General features: G+C 42.8%; 1 protein-coding gene across 16 annotated transcripts in view; it reads left to right on the top strand.

Moving 5' to 3' along the window:
- Positions 1–24,746, top strand: part of HERC3 (HECT and RLD domain containing E3 ubiquitin protein ligase 3) — a 142,016-nt gene that overhangs the window by 39,679 nt on the left and 77,591 nt on the right. For 14 of the 16 annotated variants that reach the window (XR_002174624.3, XR_012332182.1, XR_004526776.2 and 11 more), the window contains 9 exons: positions 5,075–5,234; positions 9,209–9,285; positions 10,118–10,339; positions 11,285–11,376; positions 13,653–13,783; positions 14,352–14,512; positions 16,919–16,995; positions 20,394–20,518; positions 22,704–22,763. Coding sequence is in view for 13 of the 16 variants with exons in the window: in XM_019926403.3 (XP_019781962.1) it covers positions 5,075–5,234; positions 9,209–9,285; positions 10,118–10,339; positions 11,285–11,376; positions 13,653–13,783; positions 14,352–14,512; positions 16,919–16,995; positions 20,394–20,518; positions 22,704–22,763 (1,105 nt within the window). In the remaining 3 variants the exon portion in view is untranslated. Of the gene's footprint in view, positions 1–5,074; positions 5,235–9,208; positions 9,286–10,117; positions 10,340–11,284; positions 11,377–13,652; positions 13,784–14,351; positions 14,513–16,189; positions 16,292–16,918; positions 16,996–20,393; positions 20,519–22,703; positions 22,764–24,746 lie in introns of those variants that run through there. The other 2 variants (XM_033857391.2, XM_033857394.2) reach the window with 2 other exon arrangements.

The following is a 24,746-nucleotide window of genomic DNA, read 5'->3' as shown; positions in this document are numbered from 1 at the left end:
GAGTGCTTTGGCTCAGGAATGAGGTAGAATTCCTTTCATGGAAGTAACTCTTTTTGTTAATTAGATTAAAAAAATATATTTATTTATTTACGTGGCTGTGCCACGTCTTAGTTGTGGCATGCAGGGTCTGGTTCCCTGACCAGGGATTGAACCTGAGTCCCCTGCATTGGGAGTGCGGAGTCTTAACCAACAGACCACCAGGGAAGTCCCGGAAGTAGCTCTCTTATGGGAGGGGGTGGTCACTTTAAAGTGAGTTGTGATCCTGCTAGGCATAGTCCAGATCCCCCAAAATGGTTAGATGAAAATAAGAAAGTAGTTGGAATATGGCTTGGGAATAGGACCTTTCAGACACAGAAGCAAAGAAAACGAGGGAGAGTCTGGCCAAGTTGTGGGAAGCCAGGGGCCCCAGAGGAAAGTTGGGCACTAGGAAATTCTCTTTTTGGGGATCTGCAGGGAACTTGGGTTATATTCTATCAAAGATGTTAAAGAAATGAGGGAAGCTAAGCTGGATTACCTAAGGCTTGTCCTGACTCACTTCTAAATTTTCATGTTTCTGTGATATTTATATACCCTTTGACTTTTTCTTTTAAATGTGTGCACATGTATCCGTGTATGTGTATATTTTTATAAATAATTTTAAAATATAAATAATTTTTAAAATGTAGATAAAAAGTATAAGAATAAAAATGTATGTTTAGTTAAAAAAAGGAGACATCTAAGTGATGGAAGTCTAATCCCCTTTGTCATATTAACTGCTGACACTGAATTTGATTTTAGCTTTATGAAAAATTTACTACCAAATATTGATCACTGATTTTGTATGTGCTGTGTACTTTCCACCCAACTGCTCATGCTGTTAACTGCAAACTATTGGATATATTTCTCATCAGAACAGACCGCAAGAGGAAAGAGTCTATTTCCCATTATCCACAACTAGACTCTTCACTTCATAGTTACTGTTACTGATTTAAAATCCGCCTAGCCCTTTTCCACGAGGGAAGATGATACAGGCTTGTGGGTGTCATGGGCTTGGAAGTCAGAAAGACCCAGGCTCCAGTCCTAGCTCCACCAGTCATTTGTTGTGAACCTTGGCCAAACTACACACTTTTTCTCAGCTGGGGCTTCTTAGAGAGCCGTCACCTCACAGGATCGTTGCAAGGATTAAGTTCATATCAGACTCCGTCTACCCTCCAGGCTCATATCATCCTTCTCTGTTACCACCCTATGATGGTTTACTGCCCAGCTTACTGTTAACCTGAAAATACATTCAAAAATTATCACGGGGCTCAAAAGCCAAGTAGCAGTAACCCTGATAACATACGTGCAGTTGAACTGCTGACTCGCTGTAAGCAGCATTTCTGCCATTACCTAGGCTTGTTCAGAGTCGATAACCTTAAAGACTTCTACAGACCTTAAAGTGTTTCTCTGAGAGGATCAGAGATAAAATATACTTTTGTCGTCAAAAAGTGCCAAATATTTCCTTAGCGTGTTTAATTATTTTAACGCGTGGGTTGAGGTTCTGCCATGATCTGCAAAATATCGTGTACGGTCCTGACAGAATGAATCAGAAGAGAGTACATGTGCAGATGTGCACTGCAGCCTGAAGGTTCCCAACTGGGGCAGGGGTGTATGCAGTGAGAGGTGTGAATGCTGCCTTCCCAGTCGACCCTAGGGAGTAGATTCTAGAAGAGGGATTAAAGTTTCACTGGAGCAGACCACTAGTAGGAATCAGATGAGCTCGGTTTTCTGGCTGGGAGACATAAAATAAATTGGACTTGATGCAACTGTTGGTTTAATTCTCCACAAATCTTTGCATTACTGAACAGTACCTCTCCCTTTGGGGCTGCAAGTTGTGTTGTGATCATAGTGGGAGTTCCATGTCTGTTTTGGTGGCTGATATGTGATGGGACAGGGATTGGTTTGCCTAGGGCTTGACCAGACTGGGAGTAAATGGTAATTGGAATCTAGACGTAGCCTTTTTTTTTTTTTTTGCGGTACGCGGGCCTCTCATTGTTGTGGCCTCTCCCGTTGCGGAGCACAGGCTCCGGATGCGCAGGCTCAGTGGCCATGGCTCACGGGCCCAGCCGCTCCACGGCATGTGGGATCTTCCCGGACCGGGGCACGAACCCGTGTCCCCTGCATCGGCAGGCGGACTCTCAACCACTGTGCCACCGGGGAAGCCCTAGACGTGGCCTTTTGACACTGCTCAGCCATGGTAAAAAAAGATCAAGAGGGATGCTATTGACAGATACCGAGGTAAGGAAATCGGTGGCAGACCAGAGAGTGTCCTGTCAGACCGGCGAGAAACTTATTAGTGTCATGTGAGGTGGTGCACTCACTTCCAGGCAGGAAAGGCTAATGGTGGACATAGGTCAGGAATTGGGGGGCAGGTGTCAGTCCTAGCCGAGGTATCAGGCCAGGCGCTCAGGCCCAGGAGAACATAAAAGCTGCCCAAGTCCTAGAACTATGGTACACTTGAGATTTGGTTAGGGGGGTAAGAATCTGATTCACCTGAGCTATTTTGGTAAGAGTTTCTCAGTTTTTCCAAAGTAAAGACAGGACTGTTCTTAGTGTGTGGGGCAAGGCTAAGCTGGGAGTTAGGGCCTAATGGTGAGTAGAGGGTAAAGGAGACACGCAAAGGAACGGCGGGAGTTACAGGTCGTTCAGGAGATTTCTCTGACGTGAACATGTTTTCCGCTGCTTAAAAATTTTTTTTTTTAAAGTAACATTTATACCAACTCTGTTCAGGTCCAATAGCAACTCCCTACCTCTCCTGTCCCCATCCTTGTCTCACTTGTAGAGGCCATCACTTTCAATCCTTGAAGCTCTTTTTGTTTTTGTATTTACCTTTATATTTCTAAATGACATGCTTATAATGCTATTTCTTGATTTTTTTTCAATGTTGGACATAACCTAGAGGCTTCCCACTGGGGAAGATTAACATGCTTTTATATTCTCCAACCACCCTTTCCTCTTTCTCACCCCTAGACGCTTATCTTTTCCTAAATAGTTGATTTTTTAAGTCAATTAAGTTTTTAACTATGTAAATTATATTTATTTGGTTATTATGACTTTATGTACCATGATCGCTCTTATTTCCTGTAAAACATTGTGTTTCCTGGAGTTATTTCATTTTTTTCATTTGTGTAGTAATCTCTATTCTCTGACAGAGGTTTAAAACTCATAATAGTATAAACTCATCAGATTGTATGCCATTTTTCACTTCGGAGACATCCCTCCAACTTTGCTTCATAGGCTGCTACGTAGCTGTCTTGGGAATATTCTTCACCTTTTAATATGTAACATTCCTGTTTCCTGGAACCTGAACCTTCCTTTGTTTTGGAGCCATGATGTTAGGTAACTAACTGAGAAAGGCAGCATGGGAGATAAAATATTTTGAGAGCCTTACATCCCTGAAAATTGTTCTTTTCCCCTTTCCTCTCATTTGATTCATGGTTGACTAGATATGGAATTCTCGGTTGGAAGTCATTTTCCTTCAGAATTGAAGGCATTGCTTTATTGTCTTGTTTTCAGTATTGCTTCTGAGAAATACGATGCCATTTTGATCCCTGTTCTATTGTATATAAACTGTTTTCCTTTCTAGAAACTTTTAGAATCTTTTTTCGGTGTTCTGAAATTTCAAGCTGAAGTGCTGTAAAGTAGGTTTTTATCAGTCTTTATTCTGAAGTTTTAATAGATCCTTTCACTGTGAAACTCATGTCCTTCAGTTATGAGCAATCTTCATGTCTTTCTTCTCTGAAATTTTCTACTTTGTGTTTTTTCCACTCTCTCTCTTTTTTTAAATTTATTTAATTTATTTATTTTCGGCTGCGTTGGGTCTTCATTGCTGCGCATAGGCTTTCTCTAGTTGCGGCGAGCGGGGGCTACTCTTGCAGTGCGCGGGCTTCTCATTGCAGTGGCTTCTCGTTGCAGAGCATGGGCTCTAGGTGCACGGGCTCAGTAGTTGTGGCTCGCGGGCTCTAGAGTGCAGGCTCAGTAGTTGTGGCGCACGGGCTTAGTTGCTCTGTAGCATGTGGGATCTTCCCGGACCAGCGCTCGAACCCATGTCACCTGCGTTGGCAGGTGGATTCTTAACCACTGCACCACCAGGGAAGCCCTCCATTCTCTTTTTAAAGTTCTATTTTTCCGTTGTTGGGCCTCTTGGAATAATCCCCTCATTTCTTTCTTTTCTTGCCTTTTCTGTTTCTTAGAAAATTTCAGTTCTTACTTCCCATCCTGCTTTTGAAGGTTTTTCCTTTAAATTTATGCTGCCATATGTTTCCATTTTCCAAGATAACTTTATTTTTTGAATGTTGGAATGTTTCTTGTCTTCTTTTATTTTTCTAATGACTTAATTTTTTTTTCTGTTCCCTGCATGACCTATTTTTCTTCAGAGTTCATTTTCTTTTGTTACCTTTGCTCTTTAACTTTTATGTTAAAATTTCCTCATGTATATGTTGACCCTTGGCCAGTCTTTCATATTAAGAGTGAGGTACTGAAACGTGAGTGGAGCTGTGTGTGGGCAAGTCTCGTTAACTAGCAGGAAGCTGGACATTTCATTGGGGGACCCACAAACGTCAGTAGCTATGGGTCTTTTCTTTTGGGCCAGTTTTCTCAGAGAAATCCTTCTATCTTCTGGCTGGTTAGGTATATAGAGAGAGATTGTGTTCTGGAACTAAGGGGAGAAAGGTGTTTTTCTGGATGGGGGAGGTCTCGTTGTTCCCAGGCAAAATTTCACTCAATCCCACTGCTTTTAGGAACATGCCTCACTCCCACTCACATTGGGGCCTCGCTGGTTCCACATGTCCGAATAGTAAGCCTTCAGGCATCTTCTGGGGAGAAGCAGCAGGCACAGGGGGTAACATCTGGTGTGTGTGTTGCTCCAGGCATGTGTGCTAGCCAGTATATATGGGTTTCAATGGATACCTTTTAGAAACGTATAAAATCTTTATAAATATACAGATGTAGTGGTTCTCTCTGAAAAACATAACTGCCTAGGAAGCTAACTCTGTGTAATTCCTGTTTCTGGGCTTTACATTTTCCTCCTTTGGTTTTTTTTTTTTTTTTCCCTCAGAGCAAATTGGAGCTCTGGCAGATCAGCATATTGTCCACGTGGCGTGTGGTGAGTCCCACAGTCTGGCCCTCAGTGACCGGGGCCAGCTGTTTTCTTGGGGCGCAGGGAGCGATGGTCAACTAGGACTCATGACTACCGAGGACTCTGTGGCAGTACCCAGGTAAGACTCAGTTGCTGTAACTATTATTTCCTGCTAGTTTCTTTGTTAGATTCCTTGGTTTGGGTTCTGCTGTCTTCTTTTGATTGCTGTTTCCTTTGTGTCACTGTCATGCCTTATACTGTTATAACACTTGTCACAAAAATTGTCATTCTTTATAGAAGTGTCTGTCTCCAGTTAAAAAAGGTGAGTTGTTCAGGAACTGTACTTTATTTATTCCAGTAGCCTAGTTGCTGGCAGAGTGTTTGGAACTCAACAATGTTCGAATAAAAAAACACCTTTTCATATTGCTGGACTTACAAACCTTTAACTTAAAATTGCAAACCTAAGACAGTTATTCAATGAGTCACTTTAAAATAGAATCACAAGGCTGACCTGATACTCTAATAACAGGCCAAATTACCTTAAGCATTACCAACAGCTAAAATACCAAATATACATAAGTTGTTTAACACAAAAGTACTAATACAATGGTTTTTAGTCCCTTAAGTATTTACTTAATTCTGAATCTTAGATGATTTGGCTAAATACGTAACAGATGCTTCACCGCTAAGTAAATGTGTAAAATACTGAAGTTACTTTCAGGTGGATGTTTTGGAGAGGGGGCATCTCTGTTTGTTGAGGGTTCTTAATGAGCAGAGAGACCACTGGTTTATTTCCTTCATTTAATTCCTGCTCCTTTATACTGCAAGTGTACAACATTCCTTGTATTGCAGTACTTGTCACATTCTTTGCAATTTTTCATTTGATAACTATTTTTCGTACAGAGCTGGGAGCCCTTGATGCCAGGAGACCTGGATCATTTATTTTAGCATCTCATTGCTAAGGGTGCTCCAGCACACGCATTGCTCAGTACAAGTGTGTTTATTAAATGCATCTCCTCCCCTGCCCAGTTATTGTCCCTTTTAAAGGACAGTACCTTCTTCCTCTTCCTTTTTTCCCCTTAGACTTTTGTCTCTTTAATCAAAAGCTATTTTAGGGGAAAGAGGAACAGGGAGGTAAGAATGATTTGATTCCATTTCCTGATTTAGAACAGGTAATGTCTTGGGTTCATTACTTCCAAAAATTAATTTGGGGGGAAGAGGGAGAGTAGAAATTTAAAAAAGGGGGATGTTATATTTTACGAAATTGTAATATTAAGGAAAAGATTTATAACATTAATGACAAAAGTATTTCATTCGTTGAGGTCCAAAGACTCAAGAAAAGCTGTTTAGTGGCATTTCATTTCTAAAAATGGAGTAATCTGTGTTAGAGTAGCAGTTTGTTATTATTTTTATTAGTCATGTCTAAATTATGGATGACTTCTGAGGGTTTAGTTTGTGTATAATTTCATATTATAACTTAATTAAATTCATTAATTCATACCTTAGTATTGTGGAAAGTAACATAGATTCGAGGTCACATGGACTCAGATTCCAGTACTGGCTCTATTACTTATTAGGTGAATGACCTTGGGCAAATTGTTGAACTTACCTAGGCCTCGATTTCCTAACTTAAGAATGGAGTTACGTAGTATTGTGTCCCTTTACAAAGTTATTGGGAGGATGCAGTAAGACGAGTAGGTAACACACAGTATAGCTTGTGCATGTGTATCCCGCTTTCTCCGCCTCAAGGGTATAACTTCTTCTTGTTTGTCTTGTCCTTTTGACCTGCTTCCTCTCTGTAACTGTGATTGTGGAGGTGGTATTGAGGGTAATGGTGACCCATAAAGGGAGGAGTGTGGGGAATTTGAGTGGAAGCTGGCCAGGAAAAAGGGCTGTTGCCGCATAAGGTTCTGAGACACTGGGACCCAAGGCAATATTACATTTTCCAATTTAAAAAAATAGTGGGCTTCTACAAGCTATGGATACATGCAGCAATTTGGACAAACGTCCAGGGAATTATTCTGAGTGAAAAAGAAGCCAATCCCAAAAGGCTACCTACTGTATGGTTCCATTTATAGAACATTCTCAAAATGACAAAATTGTGGAAATGGAGGGTAGATTGGTGGTTGCCAGGGGTTACGAATGGGGGAGGGGAGGAGTGGTTCTAAAAGTACAACAAAAGGAATCCTTGTGGTGTTGGAACCGTTGAGTATGGTGCTGGATACCTGAGCCTACACAGGTGACACAAATACTACAAACTCAGAAATGAGTACAAATAAAACGGGAAGTATTGGCCTGGCCAAAAAGTTCGTTTGGGTTTTCCTGTAACATCCTGTGGGAAAACCTGAATGAACTTTTTGGCCAACCCAAACATAAATGAGATTGGTAGGTTATATTAATGTCAGTATCTTTGTTCTGATACTATACTGCAGTTTTGCAAAATGTCATCACTGGGGGAGACTGGACAAAGTGTACAAGGGATCTCTGTATTATTTCTTACAACTGCATGTCAATCTACAATAAAAAATAGTTGGGTTCTGTTTGGTACTAAATGCATATGTGAACTCTATTTTATAAATTTTTTCAGATCCGAGAAAATAAACCATTAACAAAAGCAGCATCTACCTATCACTCTAAATCACCCCCTCCTCGCCTATTGGATGTCTGTCTTCTAAAATGCCCCTTCCCGAAAGTGTGCCCATCTGACTCCTTTGTTCCCACGGCATACACTTAATGAAGAGGAAGATGGCAACTTGTGAATTACTAAAATAGGAAGCAGCAGATATTCTCAGGCTGTCCACCTCTGTTGGGCAGTGCCAAGCATGAATTTTTTCTTTTAATTCTCACCACAACCCTGTGAATGGGTACTGTTCTTATCTCTGTCTTTGACACGAGCAAGCAGAGCAGTGGGATTTAAAAGTTATCATACGGGGCTCCCCTGGTGGCGCAGTGGTTGAGAGTCCGCCTGCCGATGCAGGGGACACGGGTTCGTGCCCCGGTCCGGGAAGATCCCATGCCGCGGAGCGGCTGGGCCCGTGAGCCATGGCCGCTGAGCCTGTGCGTCCGGAGCCTGTGCTCCGCAACGGGAGAGGCCACAGCAGTGAGAGGCCCGCATACCCTAAAAAAAAGTTATCATGTGATCTTCCTCTTTATCATCCTAGGGAATCAGAGTTTTGGAGGCATTGCCCTTCTTAATTTTTTTAAATTATCGTAAAATACACATAACACAAAATTTACCATCTTATCCATTTTAGAGTGTACAGTTCAGTAGTGTTAAGTATATTCACGTTGCTGTGTGACCAATCTCCAGAACTTTTTTCTCTTGCAGAAATTTAACTCTGTACTCATTAAATGACAACTCCCCATTTCTCCTCTCCCAGCCACTGGCAGGCACTGTTAGACTTTGATTTGTATGAATTTGACTAGTCTAGATAGCTCACGTAAGTGGAATTATGGAGTATTTGTCTTTTTGTTACTGGCTTATTTCAGTTAGCATAATGTCCAAGTTTCATCCATGTTGTAGCATGCGTCAGAGTTTTTGTTCTTAAAGGCTGATGAATATTCTGTTGTATACATATTCCAAATGTATATACCTCATTTGTTTTTCTGGTCATCTGTTGATGGACACTTGGGTTGCTGCCACCTTTTGGCCATTTTGAATAATGCTGCTATCAATGTGGGTATACAAATATCTCTTTGGTATCCCGGCTTTCAGTTCTTTTGGATATATACCCAGAAGTGGGATCGCTGAATCATGGCATTGCCCTCATTTGAAAGCCATTTAGATACTAGCCGTGTTCTTAGGGATTTTTCTTCTGTAGTTTACTCCTTTCGTCCCTGAATTGGAGATGACAAGGTGGGAATTAACAGAGGGCTATGGTAATGGGTTTAGGTGCAGATTTTTTTTTTTTTTTTTTTTTAAACAGTAGCTACTTAAGAGGCAGGAGGTTAGTGAAAGACTTAATAGAATTATATCATGTAAGATTATATGTTTGATTTTAAGAAGTCTTTTGTGAAAGATGTTACTTATTACAGCTGTTTTGTTTAGCTGGGAATATTTCCAGTCATTGTTCGTGAATGCCCTTCTTAAGAGGAGAGTCTTTTCTGTTTTAGGTTAATACAGAAGCTGAACCAGCAGACAATATTGCAAGTTTCCTGTGGCAACTGGCACTGCTTGGCTCTTGCAGCTGGTAACGTACATCTCTGCTAATGTTCTGTTAATTTGAGAACCATTTCTCTTTGCATTTTTGTGTGATGTTATCTAACTGGATACCTTTAACTAACTAGTCAGGGTCTGTGCATTCCTGTTGGACAGCAGCAATTCTCAGACAGCCTTTGTGTCGCTCATACTTTTCTCGGGGTTTGGATGATGAAGGAGGTGGTCATCATTGCTGCTCCAACTGTCTCTCGGGGGAGGGTGAAGAGGAAACAGTACGTCAGTCGTGTTCTTGAGCAGAAGATTGGTTTTTCTTAGCTAGAGCTCACTATGGCGTTACAGTCCGTCATGAAGCTCCCAAATAAATGAAGCAGATGGAGTTAGAAAAACCTAAGCCAGCAAATAATGCTGTATTTTGTTAGGATACATTTGAGGGGAAGTCGGCACTAACAGGTCCTGCTTGATTCTCTGTGCTGCCGTCCGGGTCCTAGCTGGACCCCGTGAAGTCCTGGGTCTCTCATGGTCCTGGTGTGGTCAGAACTCGTTCACCTTGCTTAGTGGATCAAAGCCTGGTAATCGCCTATTCAAAACTGAATTGACTCACACATTTACTTTTTTCTTTGCATAAATGTTAATAGCCTTGGAAGGGTGATAAGGCTCAGCGTATCTCTGTTGTCATGACACGTGGGAGTTTTGGTTGCAGCCTGAAGTGTGTCTGCTCCCTTGCTCTTGGGTGTGTGTGTGTTGCGGCCGGAGGGCACTAACAGATGAGCCTACTGGGCAACCCTGGTGCTCTAACAAGATTATTTTTATGGGTGGCACTTGTATCATTTCTGGTAATACCAGTTATCCTCTTCTTATTTCAGATGGCCAGTTCTTCACGTGGGGGAAGAACAGCCATGGGCAGCTGGGTCTGGGGAAGGAGTTCCCCTCCCAAGCCAGCCCGCAGAGGGTGAGGTCCCTGGAGGGGATCCCGCTGGCACAGGTGACTGCAGGAGGGGCCCACAGCTTTGCCCTGTCTCTCTCGGGAGCCGTATTCGGCTGGGGGATGAATAACGCGGGGCAGCTCGGGCTCAGTGATGAGAAAGGTAGGTGACGTCTTCACGTGGCCCTCTTAACCTCATTTGTTTAGTACGTGCTTCCTGAGGAGCTTGTATGTGCTGGCCCCGTGTCAGGCACTAAGGGTATAGCAGGGACCAACACAGAGAATACCCTTGGCTCAGCAGAGATTGCCTGCTAGTGGGCAGACGCAAACCGCACACCAGTAAGTCTATAGTACGTCACAGACTTTGAGAGGAAAGGTTCCTATTTCAGATAGGGTGGACAAGGAGGGCCTCTAGGATGAGATGTTTGAGCAGAGCCCTGTAGGAAGTCAAGTCGGAGAGGAGACGTGTAGATACGCTGGGTGGAGACTGTTCCAGTCAGAGGGAACAGGGTGTGCAGAAGCTCTGGTGCAGGAGGATCTGTGGTGTGCTCAGGGCTGGGGTGACCGGAAGACGGGAGCTCAGAGAGCTAGCGGGGCCCCATTATGTAAGGCCTGAAGGGCAGGCTAAGGAGTTTGGCTTCTGTCAGTGAAATCAGGGAAGACACCGAGGTGTTGAGAAGAGTGATCCAGTTTAACTTTGCCTAGCGTGGGTCCACGGGGGAAGCTGGAAGACCAGTTTGGAAGTAGTGGGAATAAAGATGGACTTGAATATATTTTGAAGGTGGGCCAGTTGGTTTTGCTCATTGTTGGATGTGTAGTTTGAAAGAAAGGGGAGAAGCTGGAAGGGTGAAGTCGCATTTATGAAATGAGGAAAGCTATGTATGGGGAGTGGGGCGGAGCGGTGGGAAGAACTGGGGAGTGTAGGGAACCCATGAGTTAAGTTCTAAATACGGTAAAAATGAGGCATCTGTTAGACGTGCAAGTGGAGGTTCAGGCAGGAAGCGGAACATGAGAGTCAGGAGTCCAGGGGGACCCAAAATTCAGGCTGAGACAGCTGTGTACGTCTCAGAGGCAAATGGTAGGGACACTGCTATTTCTCTCATTCTAGATCGAGAGTCTCCTTGCCACGTGAAGCTCCTACGAACACAGAAAGTCGTCTATATCAGCTGCGGAGAAGAGCACACAGCAGTGCTCACTAAAGTAAGGGGCTTGGAGTATTCCAGTTTGTTCCGTGGCGCTTGGTGCTGGGTATGACGTGAATGCCTATTTATCACGGTTTGGTTGGTTGGATAGGGCCTTTTAGAGAGAGCAGTTAACGGTGTCTAAAAATAGTCCAGTGCTGTCTCCCTTCTCAGCAACCATCTGCATTCTCACTCTTCCCTCCCTCCAGTGGTGGTCAGCCTCCAGGCGCTCAAGAAAACGGACCCTTGCCCCATTCCAGTTGACACCTGCTCCCAGGCTAAATGCCTATGACCAGTATCCCTATGAAATGCTCCCCAGTAACAGGAGTCAGACATTAATTCAGCCATACTTCCCTGAAGACCTTTATTAAAGTAGCACAAAAGTATTTTTTTTTTAAAAATAAATTTATTTATTTATTTTATTTTTGGCTGTGTTGGGTCTTTGTTGCTGCACGCAGGCTTTCTTTTAGTTGCAGTGAGCGGGGGCTACTCTTCGTTGTGGCGTGAGGGCTTCTCATTGCGGTGGCTACTCTTTGTGGCGGAGCATGGGCTCTAGGCGCACAGGCTCCGTAGTTGTGGCGCGTGGGCTGAGTCGCTCCGCAGCTTGTGGGATCTTCCCGGACCAGGGCTCGAACCCGTGTTCCCTGCCCTGGCTGGCGGATTCTTAACCACTGTGCCACCAGGCAAGTCCAACACAAAAGTATCTTTTTCTTCAAGTTGAGCCACAGTGAGATTTAAGAATTTCTAAAAATATGAGGGACTTCCTTGGTGGCTCAGTGGTTAAGACTCCGCCTGCCAATGCAGGGGACACGGGTTCAAGCCCTGGTCCGGGAAGATCCCACATGCCACTAAGACCGCGCGCCACAACTACTGAAGCCCTGCGCGCCTAGAGCCCGTGCTCTGCAACAAGAGAAGCCATCGCAATGAGAAGCCTGTGCACCACGACGAAGATTCAACACAGCCAAAAATAAATAAATAAATAAATAAATAAATTTTAAAAATAAAAATATGAGGATAATACATTCAAATCAGTTATTATTAAGGGAAGCTAGTGGTGTTTAGGGTATGTCCTTCAACCTCCTGAGACTGATATCAGGGAAAAATACGCCCTTTCAGAAAAGATTCTAGAATGCCACTGTGAGAGAGAAAATGCTAAGCTGGCCTGACCCTTTTGGCATTTCTTTGGCATAAATTTGTTCTTAAAGTGATTTTTTTCTATTATGGAAGTAGTTCCTGTTCATAAATAAAGAAGGATTAAGAAGGATTAATCCTTCTTAAATAAAGAAGGATTCTAACTCAAAAAGAATCACTGTTAATATTTTGGTGTTTTCAAAGCAGAAATAGAGACACAGACATAAAGAACAAACGTATGGATACCAAGGGGGAAGACGGGGGTGGGATGAATTGGGAGCTTGGGATTGACAAATATGCACTATTGATACTATGTGTAAAATAGATAACTAATGAGAACCTACTGTGTAGCACAGGGAACTCTACCCAGTGCTCTGTGGTGACCTAAGTGAGAAGGAAATCCAAAAAAGAGGTGATATATGTATACGTATAGCTGATTGACTTTGCTGTATAGTATAAACAAACACAATATTGTAAAGCAACTATACTCCAATAAAAAAATATATATATTTTTGGTGTTAAAAAAATAGTTCAATGTATATATAACTTTCAAATATATATAGCAATCTTCTGTGTTCTTTTAAAACAAGCCATTTAAATATATGTAAAAAAGAACAATGTAATTAATGTTTTAAAATTATCTACCTATTTCTTTTGCTTCTAAAACAGTTACATCTAGAGAGAATGAAAAGGTATTTTCATGTCGAACAAATACTATTATAGATTCACTTTAATAAAATGCCTTAGCATTTGTTCAAGTACAGCTGCTAAAAAGATCTTACTTTCCAAGGAATCTGTGGAGCATTTAATTTTTTACATATAAATGATTGTGCAAAATCATCTCATTTCACCTGTCTTTTTCTTCTTTTTTTGTTTTCCTTCTTATTAACACATCGTTGTACTTTTAAACAACTTTCAGAATTTATAGATGGTACCCATTCCCTTGAGCAGTACTGTCTTTATTCCATAAAGGTGTAGTCTTAAGTTCTTTTAAAATTGTTTTTCCATTTAATCAATATTCCAAAGAAGTGATTTGGCTAAGTATCAAGCGAGCGTAGCGTTCTTATACAGACCGTTGTGATGTGAATTTTGTGTCCAGAGGCTAAAGGAGTGTACGCAAACTCAGAGACACAGTGCAGTCATGTGGTATTTGCTCCTTGTTAGAGTGGAGGTGTGTTTACCTTTGGTGCTGGTTCCTGTGGGCAACTTGGACATGATTCCATGAATGATGAGGTTAATCCAAGAAGAGTTCTGGAGCTGATGGGCAGTGAAGTCACTCAGATCGCCTGTGGCAGGTGAGTGGTCCTAAGAGCTTCCTCATAGATATTAAGACCCAGAAATGGATCGTGTCTTTGTAGTGATGGAGAATGTGGTTAGACCCAGCCACCATCCTTTTAAGAAATCTTAACTGCATGCACACCTGTGGTGAAAGTTTGGCGAGAGTCCGATCTGAGCAGGGTGTGGCGAGGAAGGGTTTTAGAGAAGCAGAGCCACCTGGGGCCAGTAGGCTTCCTGGGGTAAAGAATAGCACGATGTGTGGGAGACGTGAAGAAAGGAAAGTGAGAGAGCCTCAAAGAATGTCTTGGAAATTTTGCTGGTCCCCCCCCCGCCTCTTCCCACTCATCCCAGATGCAGCAGGCCTTCAGCTCTTTCCAAGAAGTCTTGCCATCATCCCGATGACCTAGATTATCAGGGAAAGATGGTGTTACGAAGAGCCAGCGCTGCAAAAAAACAGGCGCGTGTGAACACAAGGGGCAGCCCTAGGATGTGCAGTGCTCACACGTGGAAGTAAAAAGTCAGAGTGTGTATTAACCCGTATCAGAAGGGATGCTGATGCGTTAATTTACATTATTTTCCCCCCAGACAACACACCCTAGCCTTTGTGCCTTCTTCTGGACTCATCTATGCATTTGGTTGTGGAGAAAGAGGTCAGTTAGGAACTGGACACACTTGTAATGTCAAGTGCCCGTCTCCTGTGAAGGGTTGCTGGGCCGCCCATAGCGGCCAGCTTTCAGCCAGAGCTGGTAAGAGTGATTTTTTTTATTAGAATTTAATGGTCTTTTAAATGCTAAAAACAATTGTTTATAGAACACGTATTTATTTTTTACCTTGAGGTCTTGTGGAAGGAATGAATGTGAGATATTTTCTTTGAACGTCAATCAACAAGTATTTGAGTACTCACTATGCATGAGGCTCTGTAGTTGAGATCCTAGAGAATAAAGCAAAACATGTCCTTTCGGCCCTAAGGACCTTGATGGTGCCGTATACATTTTATTATTGTTGCTGATAATTGAGCGCTTAACCGAGTTCTGTAACCACGCTGAGCCCTGAAAACAACCTTAAGAACCTAGTGGTCATTATCCCCATGTTGGTGATGAGGAAACTGAGTCTTAAGGAGGTTAAGTAACTTGCCCAAGATGATACAGATTCGGGGAACAGGGTTTAAAACCAGGTCTGCCTCATTCTGAAGCCTGTGTTCTTTTTTTTTTTTTTTTTTTTTTTTGCGGTACACGGGCCTCTCACCGTTGCGGCCTCTCCCACTGCGGAGCACAGGCTCCAGACGCGCAGGCTCAGCGGCCATGGCTCACGGGCCCAGCCATTCTGCAGCATGTGGGATCTTCCCAGACCGGGTCACGAACCCGTGTCCCCTGCATCGCCAGGCGGACTCCCAACCACTGCACCACCAGGGAAGCCCTGTGTTGTTTTTTTTAATTTTTAAAAATGTTATACAGTTTTTAAAGATTACACTCCATTTACAGGTATTACAAAATACTGGCTATATTCCTGGTGTTGTACAACACATCCTTGTAGCCTATCTTATACCCGGTAGTTTGTACCTCCCCTGCCCTAATCCTATATTGCCCGCCCTAGTTCGAACGAACCACTAGTTCGTTCTCTATATCTGTGTCTTAAAGCCTGTGCTCTTAACGCTTGTACTGTGTTACCTTTCCTTTATGATTGCTATTTTGGTCAAAACATGACATGATTTCTTTTCATGCCATTTTTTCCTTCTCTTAAAAAATAGTGGAATTTTGTTTCATTTCAAAATAGTTCCATTTCATTAGAAATCAAAATAAGGCAGTCACTCAGTAAGAGTGACTTGAAATAATAAATCCAGAAGCTTAAATGCAGCTGGAGAGTCATTAGAAAGAAGTGTGATTTAATAATTAATTAATTCTGATTTTGAAGGCTATAAAATGACACACTTCTGGCTTGATCAGAATTTTATTTTAACAGTAACAATTGTAAGTTCCCTGCTGGATTATAAGAAACTTACGTACAGGGATGGAGTCTTTTCCTCTTTATAAACCTGGCATATAGCACAGGGCCTGGCACAAACTTCTCACTGAATAAATATTTATGAAAGGAACACATGAGCATCTAAAAATGTAGTGGAACTTAAAATGTAAACTAAACAAGATTTTGTTTAGGTGATGTTACCCAAAGTGAAAGAATGGCTTGGTGTCCTCTTCTGAATCATTTGTAAATTTCTTCTTCTCTAAGGCATGGTACGCATGTTAGGAATGCATATATTTAAGAAATACGCCAATGTAAAAAACTCAAACGTTGTATAGGTTAATTTGAAACCACAAAGTTTTTGAAGTTTAATTACCGCATAACTTATGTGATCGTAAATCTGTGCTTGGATGTTTGCCAAAGTAGGTACATTTCAATTTGTCATGTAAATGCTGTGGTTTTAGGAACCTTCATGGTAATGTGGGAGCACAGAGGAAGGCGTCAAGGAGTATTCCGGTTAGAGGAAGTCTGAGCTGTGTCTTAAAGGATGATTTGGAGTTAGCCAGGTAGAGGATTGTGAGTGGGTGGGCAGTGGTGAGTACCGTGGAATCGCACATTCCAGGGGCACCTTTCCAGTTATGCTCTAGGAGGCGCCATTCATGGAGAATACGGTGTGCACTGGGGGAGGCAGAGGAAGAGGCGTGGAGGTAGGAGGTAGTGTGGTGCGCTAGAAATAAAAGCAAGGTGGTGGTAGGGGTGTGTCAGCACGGGCGCAGTATGATGGGAGGCAGAGCTGGGGTAGGATGTGGAGGTCCTCCGGAGGGGCTGCAGACCGCCACCCTCAGGGGCCGAATGATTTCTTAGCAGACGTTATGGTTTATGGTAGTGACTCTTTTAAACTTCAGGGCAGTGGCATGACAGACTTAGAACGAAAAACAGAAACGAGGTCAGGACAAGCTGGCAGTGGGAGGGAGGCAGGGAGGGTTAGAGTGGAAGATACAGTCTTATATGTTTAGTTTTAACTGAAGTAGAAACGGTCCTGGGAAGAGAGCCGGGGGAGGAGGTTTCTTACTTCTCGGACAGAATTAAATGGATAGGAAACCGTTCTGAAGCACATTTTGGAATATTAGAAAAGGGGATCAAGGAAAAACGTTAATTGTTGAAAACTATGCTCTTGAAAATTTTTTTGACAGATCGCTTTAAATATCATATTGTTAAGCAGATCTTCTCTGGAGGAGACCAGACTTTTGTACTTTGCTCCAAATATGAGGTAAACTTTTCTTTTGACTATTACTTTGGGGGTGGAATAATGGTGAACCAGTATTTATTTTAATAGATAATTACATGAGAGCAACGTTACTCTTTGTTTCTATCCATTTTATTATATTAAAATAAGCCAACTAAACCTTGAGGTCATCTCCATTTTGCTTCCTTGAGGTGCCAATAATTTTCTTGGTATTTTAATCACAGAGTTCTAATTTATAATTGAACATTATTTATTTATATCTGGATTTGTCCCAAAAGAGATTTAAGGAGACCTTAGAGAGTTCATACTTACTTTGGGATTATTTGACTTTCCATTCTTTGCTTCCCGGTTAAGTAGCCACAAATGCTGGGTGTTTGAGAGCTCTCTGGGTTGGTTCGATGTGATTGAGTCTACACGAAGTATAAGAGATGCCACGGTATTCAGCTCTCCTTTGTTATTTATCATCTGCTCGTAGCACCACGCTAAAATTTCCCTCAGGTTGTCTCCTGCATCACTGTGGTGGGTAAGTCAGGAAGAATGACATTCTTTCAGGACTGAAGGTTGTGGAGAACATGGGCCAGGTATCTGTGACAGGGCTTTAATTCACCCCCCTCTCTGGACGAGAAATGTCAGTCTGAAATCAGCACAGATTTGTTTCCTGCTTTCCACCCCCTGCCCTGCTCTCAGGCTTCCTCTCCTCTCTCCCTCCCTACCCCTCTCCTTCCCTGTCCACCTTGCTTTTATCCAACAAGCACTTAGGGAGGACCAGCAGTCTGTAGTGCGTGGATCCTTATCTTTCGCTGGAGGAGCAGGGAAGGGCCCTTGGTGATGACAAAGGAATCAGAATAGGTTGGAAAGAAAATGAGGGTCTGTGGACACAAGGGGCCTTGTCGCTGCTGGAAACTCTCCGCCTCTCTCTGATACTTCGCCAACTTTCAATACGCGATGTTCTTGCCTTCTAGTCGGTATCATTCTGTGACTTTGGTATTAAAGGTTGTGGTGGAGTCTGAGGCTGCAGGTTGGACAGCTGAAACTGACAGTTAGCTCTTTTCCAGGTCAGGATCCTGGAGAAAGTTCTGTTGAGTGCAGCCATCTGGGGTGATTTGGAACTGTTGCTTTAGACCTATCTTAGGACCAGCTTCAGTGCTTCACAGAGAAACCTTGAGAAAAGCTGAGACTATTCTTTGTTCCTTTAAGATGCTAATAGAGCGAAATATGAAAAGCCCTGAATCTCTGCAGGATAACTTTGTGTCCACAAGTAGTAGAGTTTGAAGTATTCATTTCCCTATGAAACTGGCTTGATTAACCAACTTCAATTTTCCTGTGAAATTCAACATAAAACTTTGTTTCATTTCTTTTGTAAATATGGTATGTGATATTCGTACTTGGCTTTTAAATTTACTGTAATTAACACTGTTGGGACTGGAGAACAAAACGTTGATGAGAAGGAAGTGAAAGCATATTTTTGGAAAAATTAAATTTTCCAGGTTAAATTTTTAAACAGCTGCAAGAGTTGTATGCATTAAAAATGTAAGATAACAAAGAAAAAAGAAACTAAAAATAGAATATGACTTAGAAAAGTATTGTTTGTGTGCTTGATTTTGAAGTATAATTAACCTATAACACTATTTTAGTTCCTGGTACACAGCACAGTGATTTGATATTTCTATAATTTCAAAATGGTCGCCACAAGAAGTCTAGTTACCGTCTGTCACCATACAAAGATATTACATAATTATTGACTAAGACCTAGGAGTCTTAAAAAGATGCTGATGTCTCTAGAGATTCTGATTTAACTGGTCTAGAGTGTGACTTGGCTGTTGGGATTTTTGAAAGCTCTGGTGATCCAAAGTGCAGCCACGGTTGGGAAACACCGACCTAGACCAATTTTTTCTTTTGGGGCTGTATGTAATTCGAAGGTATGGAAAATCGACGCTTTTTCTTGAGTCTTCATGTGATTCTGAGGTTGCACTGCATGCAAGGCATCTGTGGTTTATTGGACTTGCAATGAAGACTGACAGAGTAGTTCTATGTTTATATTTTATTGTAAGTATGTGCTAGTGTCTGTGTTCAGCTACCCCTCTGAATGGGGGAAGTAATTAAAATTTACATAATGACAGTGGGTTGCAAGACCATGGTGGAGAGGCAGTCTTGTTTGTGTGTTCTCAAGTGTCTGCTCTGTCTTATGGGTTTTCTCTGTGTAATCCAAGATGCCTTTTGTTCTCTCAATAGATGTCTGTGGTCATTTTCGTAAAATAATGATCAAGAACAGATGATCATACACTTTGACAAGCGTCTCTGATTTGTTACGTGCCCTTCTCCTTTCCCCTTATAATGATATCTAAACTCATAACTCTGAGAAGATAACCAAGAAAATTTACTCAGAAACTTGTGTTTTTATGTGCAGGTGCAAAGGAGAAAAAGTGATCATCTGGTTCATGCTTTCATATTACTTCTTTCCTCCTTTATAGTGACAAGTACAGGAGTCATAAAGCACTCTCAGCTTCTTCTTAGTTCTAGATCGAGAACAGGATGGGGGGAAACTGAGGTGAAAAAGAGCCATTTTAGGAAATAGAAGTGCTTATATTATTATTATTTTTTCATCTCACTGAAGAAAGGACGTGCAGTACAGTGCTGGGCAGCATTTGGGATTTTCAAGGCCATGATTGACATGTCCTTTTTGTTACCTTTCTTATAAGTTTATAGCTCTATACTCTGAGCAGGGCATTAAGAGGCATTAAGTTTTCAAGGATGGTTTGCGATACAGATTGTCACTGACTCTGACTTTTTATAATACATTTTGTTGGAGTTCGGTCAACAGCTGTGGCAAATGATGTAATGTGAAAGCCTTGATGTTACGGTGAGTCACAGCAGAGCGGGAAAGAAGCCTGAGGAAGTCACATTGGTTTGGTTTCTCTGGGGAGTGTGCTCAAGGGCCATCCCAACTTCAGAGCTCCCCGTGGGACTGGCTGAGGCCTCTGTTACACTGAGCCGCAGTTCAGCGTCTCCTTCGGCCCAGTCCTGCCTCCTCCATCCCTAAGGAAATGTGGTTCTAAAGCCACCCCCGCCCCTGAACAGAAATCTCAGGCTCAGAGTCTGTTTCCCAGAGGAATCTTACAGGTTTAAATCCTGCCGGAGGCAAGGGGACTGTGTCCTCGTACCATGCCCCCACCTGCTGCTGGGTGGGAAAGGACCGAAGCTCTAGCCCAGGGCAGCACAGCTGGGAGCCCTCAGGAGTGCACACTCTCGGCAGCTGGGGGAGTGAGCGCCTCCATTCTGAAGGGTGGGAGGATCTGGCAGTGCACCCCAGCTCCTGTATGTAAGTGCAACACAAAGCGGGGAATATGCGGGGAGAGGGAGATGAGGAAAGATCCATGCTGTTACATGGTTTCTCTTTTTTATTGTTATATTTAATCCTTCAGAATTCTTCTCCGGCCGTCGACTTCAGGATGATGAACCAAGCACATTACACCAGTTTAATCAATGATGAAACCATAGCAGTTTGGAGACAGAAACTCTCAGAACACAACAATGCAAATACAATCAAGTATGTGGTTGCATGTTTTCATGTTGTTTCAGAGTGTGTGGGAACTTCCTAGCTTAGTGATTTTTTCCCCTACTTCCAGATTGAGGTTGTGAATATAAATGGAGTTTTACATTTCAGGGAAGCATTTTTTGGGCACATGTTTATTCAGGATTCGGTACCCTTAGACCCGGATAACGTCATAGGTTGTTCCCCCGTTTTCTCACAGAACGTGTTCCTCAGCCTCCCTTGTTTGGATCTCAGTCCTGACCGATGGAGGCCTGAGCTGGCCTTTCTGCTAAGAAAACTCAGTGTTATTGTTTAACTCCAAGACTTTCTTCATATGCATATTGCAAAGCGCATCCCAAATCTAAGCTTATTTTACCTAATCTGAGTAATTTAGCATTTTCACATTCAGAATGATCAGTTGAGATAGTAATTCGGTGTCCAGTAGAGAAAAAAGTACAGTTAAAGGACTGAGGCCTTTCAGCAAGATTATTTCATTCTTAAAAGAGAATTTATGTATGTATTTATTTTTACATTTTTACACATTTTATTGGCTTTCCTCAGCATTTCCATTTTTTCTGCAGAGTCTAATTCTTGGGAATGAATGAATCAGGCTGAATATTAGGTGGTGATGGTTCACAGAAATGTGTATAAAGCATCTTGCTTTATGATAGAGATCGCAGTGGAGCAAATGCCCAGGGCCCTAAAGTTTGGGTACACCAGGTGGCAGCTTTTTTTTTTTTTTTTTGCTGTACATGGGCCTCTCACTGTTGTGGCCTCTCCCGTTGCAGAGCACAGGCTCCGGACGCGCAGGCTCAGCGGCCATGGCTCACGGGCCCAGCCGCTCCGCGGCGTGTGGGATCTTCCCGGACCTGGGCACGAACCCATTTTCCCCTGCATCGGCAGGCGGACTCTCAACCACTGCGCCACCAGGGAAGCCCCAGGTGGCACCTTTTTGAGTGGAGGATTATTGGGAATGCCCTAGAGCACCTCCATGGCGGTCCTCCGAATCCCTCTAACTTTGGGCGGTTCTGCTGGGTCGCTCAGGCTGGAAGGTGGCAGGGAAGGGGCTGGGGGACGAGACTCACTGTGGGAGGGGTGGGGGGACTGAGACCTCCTTGGCTGGGACCTTGACACTTCACTAATTCTTAGTTTTCTTTTTTTTTTTTTAAGATGTTGGGGGTAAGAGTTTTAATTAATTAATTTATTTATTTTTGCTGTGTTGGGTCTTCGTTTCTGTGAGAGGGCTTTCTCTAGTTGAGGCGAGCGGGGGCCACTCTTCATCGGTGTGCGGGCCTCTCACTATCACGGCCTCTCTTGTCGCGGAGCACAGGCTCCGGACGCGCAGGCTCAGTAGCTGTGGCTCACTGGCCCAGTTGCTCCGCGGCATGTGGGATCCTCCCAGACCAGGGCTCGAACCCGTGTCCCCTGCACTGGCAGGCAGATTCTCAACCGCTGTGCCACCAGGGAAGCCCTAATTCTTAGTTTTCTTATTTACAAGAGGACAGGATGCAAGAAATGGTCTCTAAAGATCTTTCCTGACCTGGATTCTCTGATTAATAGAAGTTGCTGTGATCCCCTCCTCAACCGTATATTTTATTCCTTCCCTTTTCCTTATATTAAATAAGAGAGTCCGGGGTTCCTGCCTGCAGTTTCACCCTGGGTCCTCAGAAACTAGCGGTTTCCTCAGACATTATGTAATCTAGGTAATAGGAATAAACACTTATTTCACTTATTTTTAGTTTCTTTCTCAGATGGGTAACAAAGTAGAAGGAAGTACTTGTTTGGTTATTAATTCACAAAGATACTTTCTGTGTTTGGTAAATAACAGCTCAGCTTCTCTTTTTTTGGTTTTATTTTGTGTTCACTTTTGGAGGTGAGGTGGGGAGTGTCTTAGATGATTGGTGGGAAAAGAATGTTCAAGATCATTATTATTAGGCCCAAGAGTTTTCTTTTGGTAGCTTTGATACCGTCTTTTTATTTTACTTTAACGTGACTTAAGGAAAACTTAAGCTCTTGTCCATTTTGAGACATAACACAATGTTTCTCTCAAGCAATGTACATTTTCCAAGGCTTCACCTGGGTAAGAAAAAGCGGCTATTAGTGAAACCCTGGAATAGAGGACTAACCCTGTTGTTTAATGCTTAAACAACCATTTATTTGTAATTATTAAAGGCTTCCCTCCCTTTTTCTTCCTGAGCAGCGGTGTCATTCAGATATTATCTTCTGCAGCCTGCTGGAATGGAAGTTTTCTTGAGAAAAAGTAAGTGATTTAGAGTCTTAAAAAAAAAAAAAAAAACCACATGTGATGCAAATACTCAGCAAAGGCCGTGAAAGACTTCTGTTCTCTTTGATGGTGGTTGGCCTTAATTCAGTGGATAAGCCAATGATTTGCACAGAAATTGGAACGCCCAATGATGATGAGTGAGAGGACCTCAGGAAGAGCTATGCTGATTCATGCCTGGTTGGCAGAGAAGCAGGTTACCAAGGAGAGACACGGCATCTCAGAAAGGGTTGGTGTAGTCAAAAGTAAGATTTTTCAGGGTATTCCAAAATGTTAGTCGTATTTATTCTTAAATTCTTAATTCTTTAAATAATCTCCTTGGGGCTTCCCTGGTGGCGCAGTGGTTGAGAGTCCGCCTGCCGATGCAGGGGACACGGGTTCGTGCCCCGGTCCGGGAAGATCCCACATGCCGCGGAGCGGCTGGGCCCGTGAGCCATGGCCGCTGAGCCTGCGCATCCGGAGCCTGTGCTCCGCAACGGGAGAGGCCATAACAGTGAGAGGCCCGCGTACCGCAAAAAAAAAAAAAAAAATCTCCTTGGTTTCTTTGGTTTGCTTTCCCATAGTTTTTTCTTTTCTCAGAAAGAGTGAATTTAGGGAAAAAGTTCCAAAGACGCTTCAGGCACTCCTTGGGCTCAGGGCCAGCCCAACCCACCAGGAAATTACATTTGGCCTGAACTCCCAGGTTGTAAATAATGTTTCTTTGCCAGGCCTTATCCCTTCTGCAAATATCCCCCTCAGGAACTTGCTGCAGCAGAAGGGTCTTGTCATAGGTTTTGATCGTTGGTGATCCCAAGTCCTGACCATCTTTCTATCCTTTTCCTGCCAGTAACAATGCTAATGAAATCCCACGAAGACTTAGACTTCAGTTTGTGTGTGAATCTCACGTCCCACTCCATCCCTGCCCCAAATTCTGTCCCTAACTGGGTTGCAAGTGATTGCTTCAAAAACTCTGTTCAGTTACAGTTAAAGATTGCAAAGTCATTTACTTGTATCATTAGGACAACTGAAATGAGCTCATCCAGTTCATTTCAGAGTCAATACTTAGGCTTTCCCTCCAGGCAAAAATATTCTGTATTGTGCTAATGTTGGTCTTTTAGAATAGTGGTTCTCAACCAGGCTCATTTGCTTCCCAGGGGACGTTCAGCAATCTCTACTGACATTTTTTGGTTGTTAACAGTGGTGGAGAATATACTACTGGCATCTAGTGGGCAAAGGCCAGAGATGCTGCCAAGTATCTCACAGTTCCACCCACCCAGAAAAGAATTATCTGACCCCAAAAATCGATAGTCCCAAGGTTGAGAAATCTTATTCTAGAAGGACAGCTTTTATGAAAGTTGGGGATGGCTCTTGGCCGGATTTCTTAGGCTATCCATCCTTAGTATCACGGATTCTGTAGATTTGTGGGTAAAACCTTTATTTTTTTATTACTATTATTATTTTTTGCAGTATCCGGGCCTCTCAACGTTGTGGCCTCTCCCGTTGCGGAGCACAGGCTCTGGACGCTCAGCGGCCATGGCTCACGGGCCCAGCCGCCCCGCGGCATGCGGGATCTTCCCGGACCGGGACACGAACCCGTGTCCCCTGCAGGCGGACTCTCAACCACTGCGCCACCAGGGAAGCCCATAAATCTTTTTTTTTAAATGGACTTCGGTGCTATTTCTGGAGTTCTCTTCCTGCTTTATGTAAACTACATCGTAGTAAACCAGTGAAGGTGAAGATCCAGTTTAACAAAGCATAAATACATGTAGATAAAATATTTTGTTTTTTCTTAACAGCATAGCAGAAGATACTTCTAAGCATATGGAAGGTTACATATGGGACATTGGAATTAATTTCTATGTTTTGGGCAAATTTATTTTTAGAACGGCAGTAACAAAAGATCCAACAAACGATGCCTAAGTAGCTCTTTTTGTTTGACCACTTAGATTCCAATATATATAATTATGTTTTTTTTCAAATGTT

The sequence above is a fragment of the Tursiops truncatus genome, chromosome 5 (assembly GCF_011762595.2).
Source record: "Tursiops truncatus isolate mTurTru1 chromosome 5, mTurTru1.mat.Y, whole genome shotgun sequence".
In the NCBI taxonomy this organism is placed as follows: domain Eukaryota; kingdom Metazoa; phylum Chordata; class Mammalia; order Artiodactyla; family Delphinidae; genus Tursiops; species Tursiops truncatus.
This window is presented reverse-complemented; position numbering and strand designations above follow the sequence as displayed.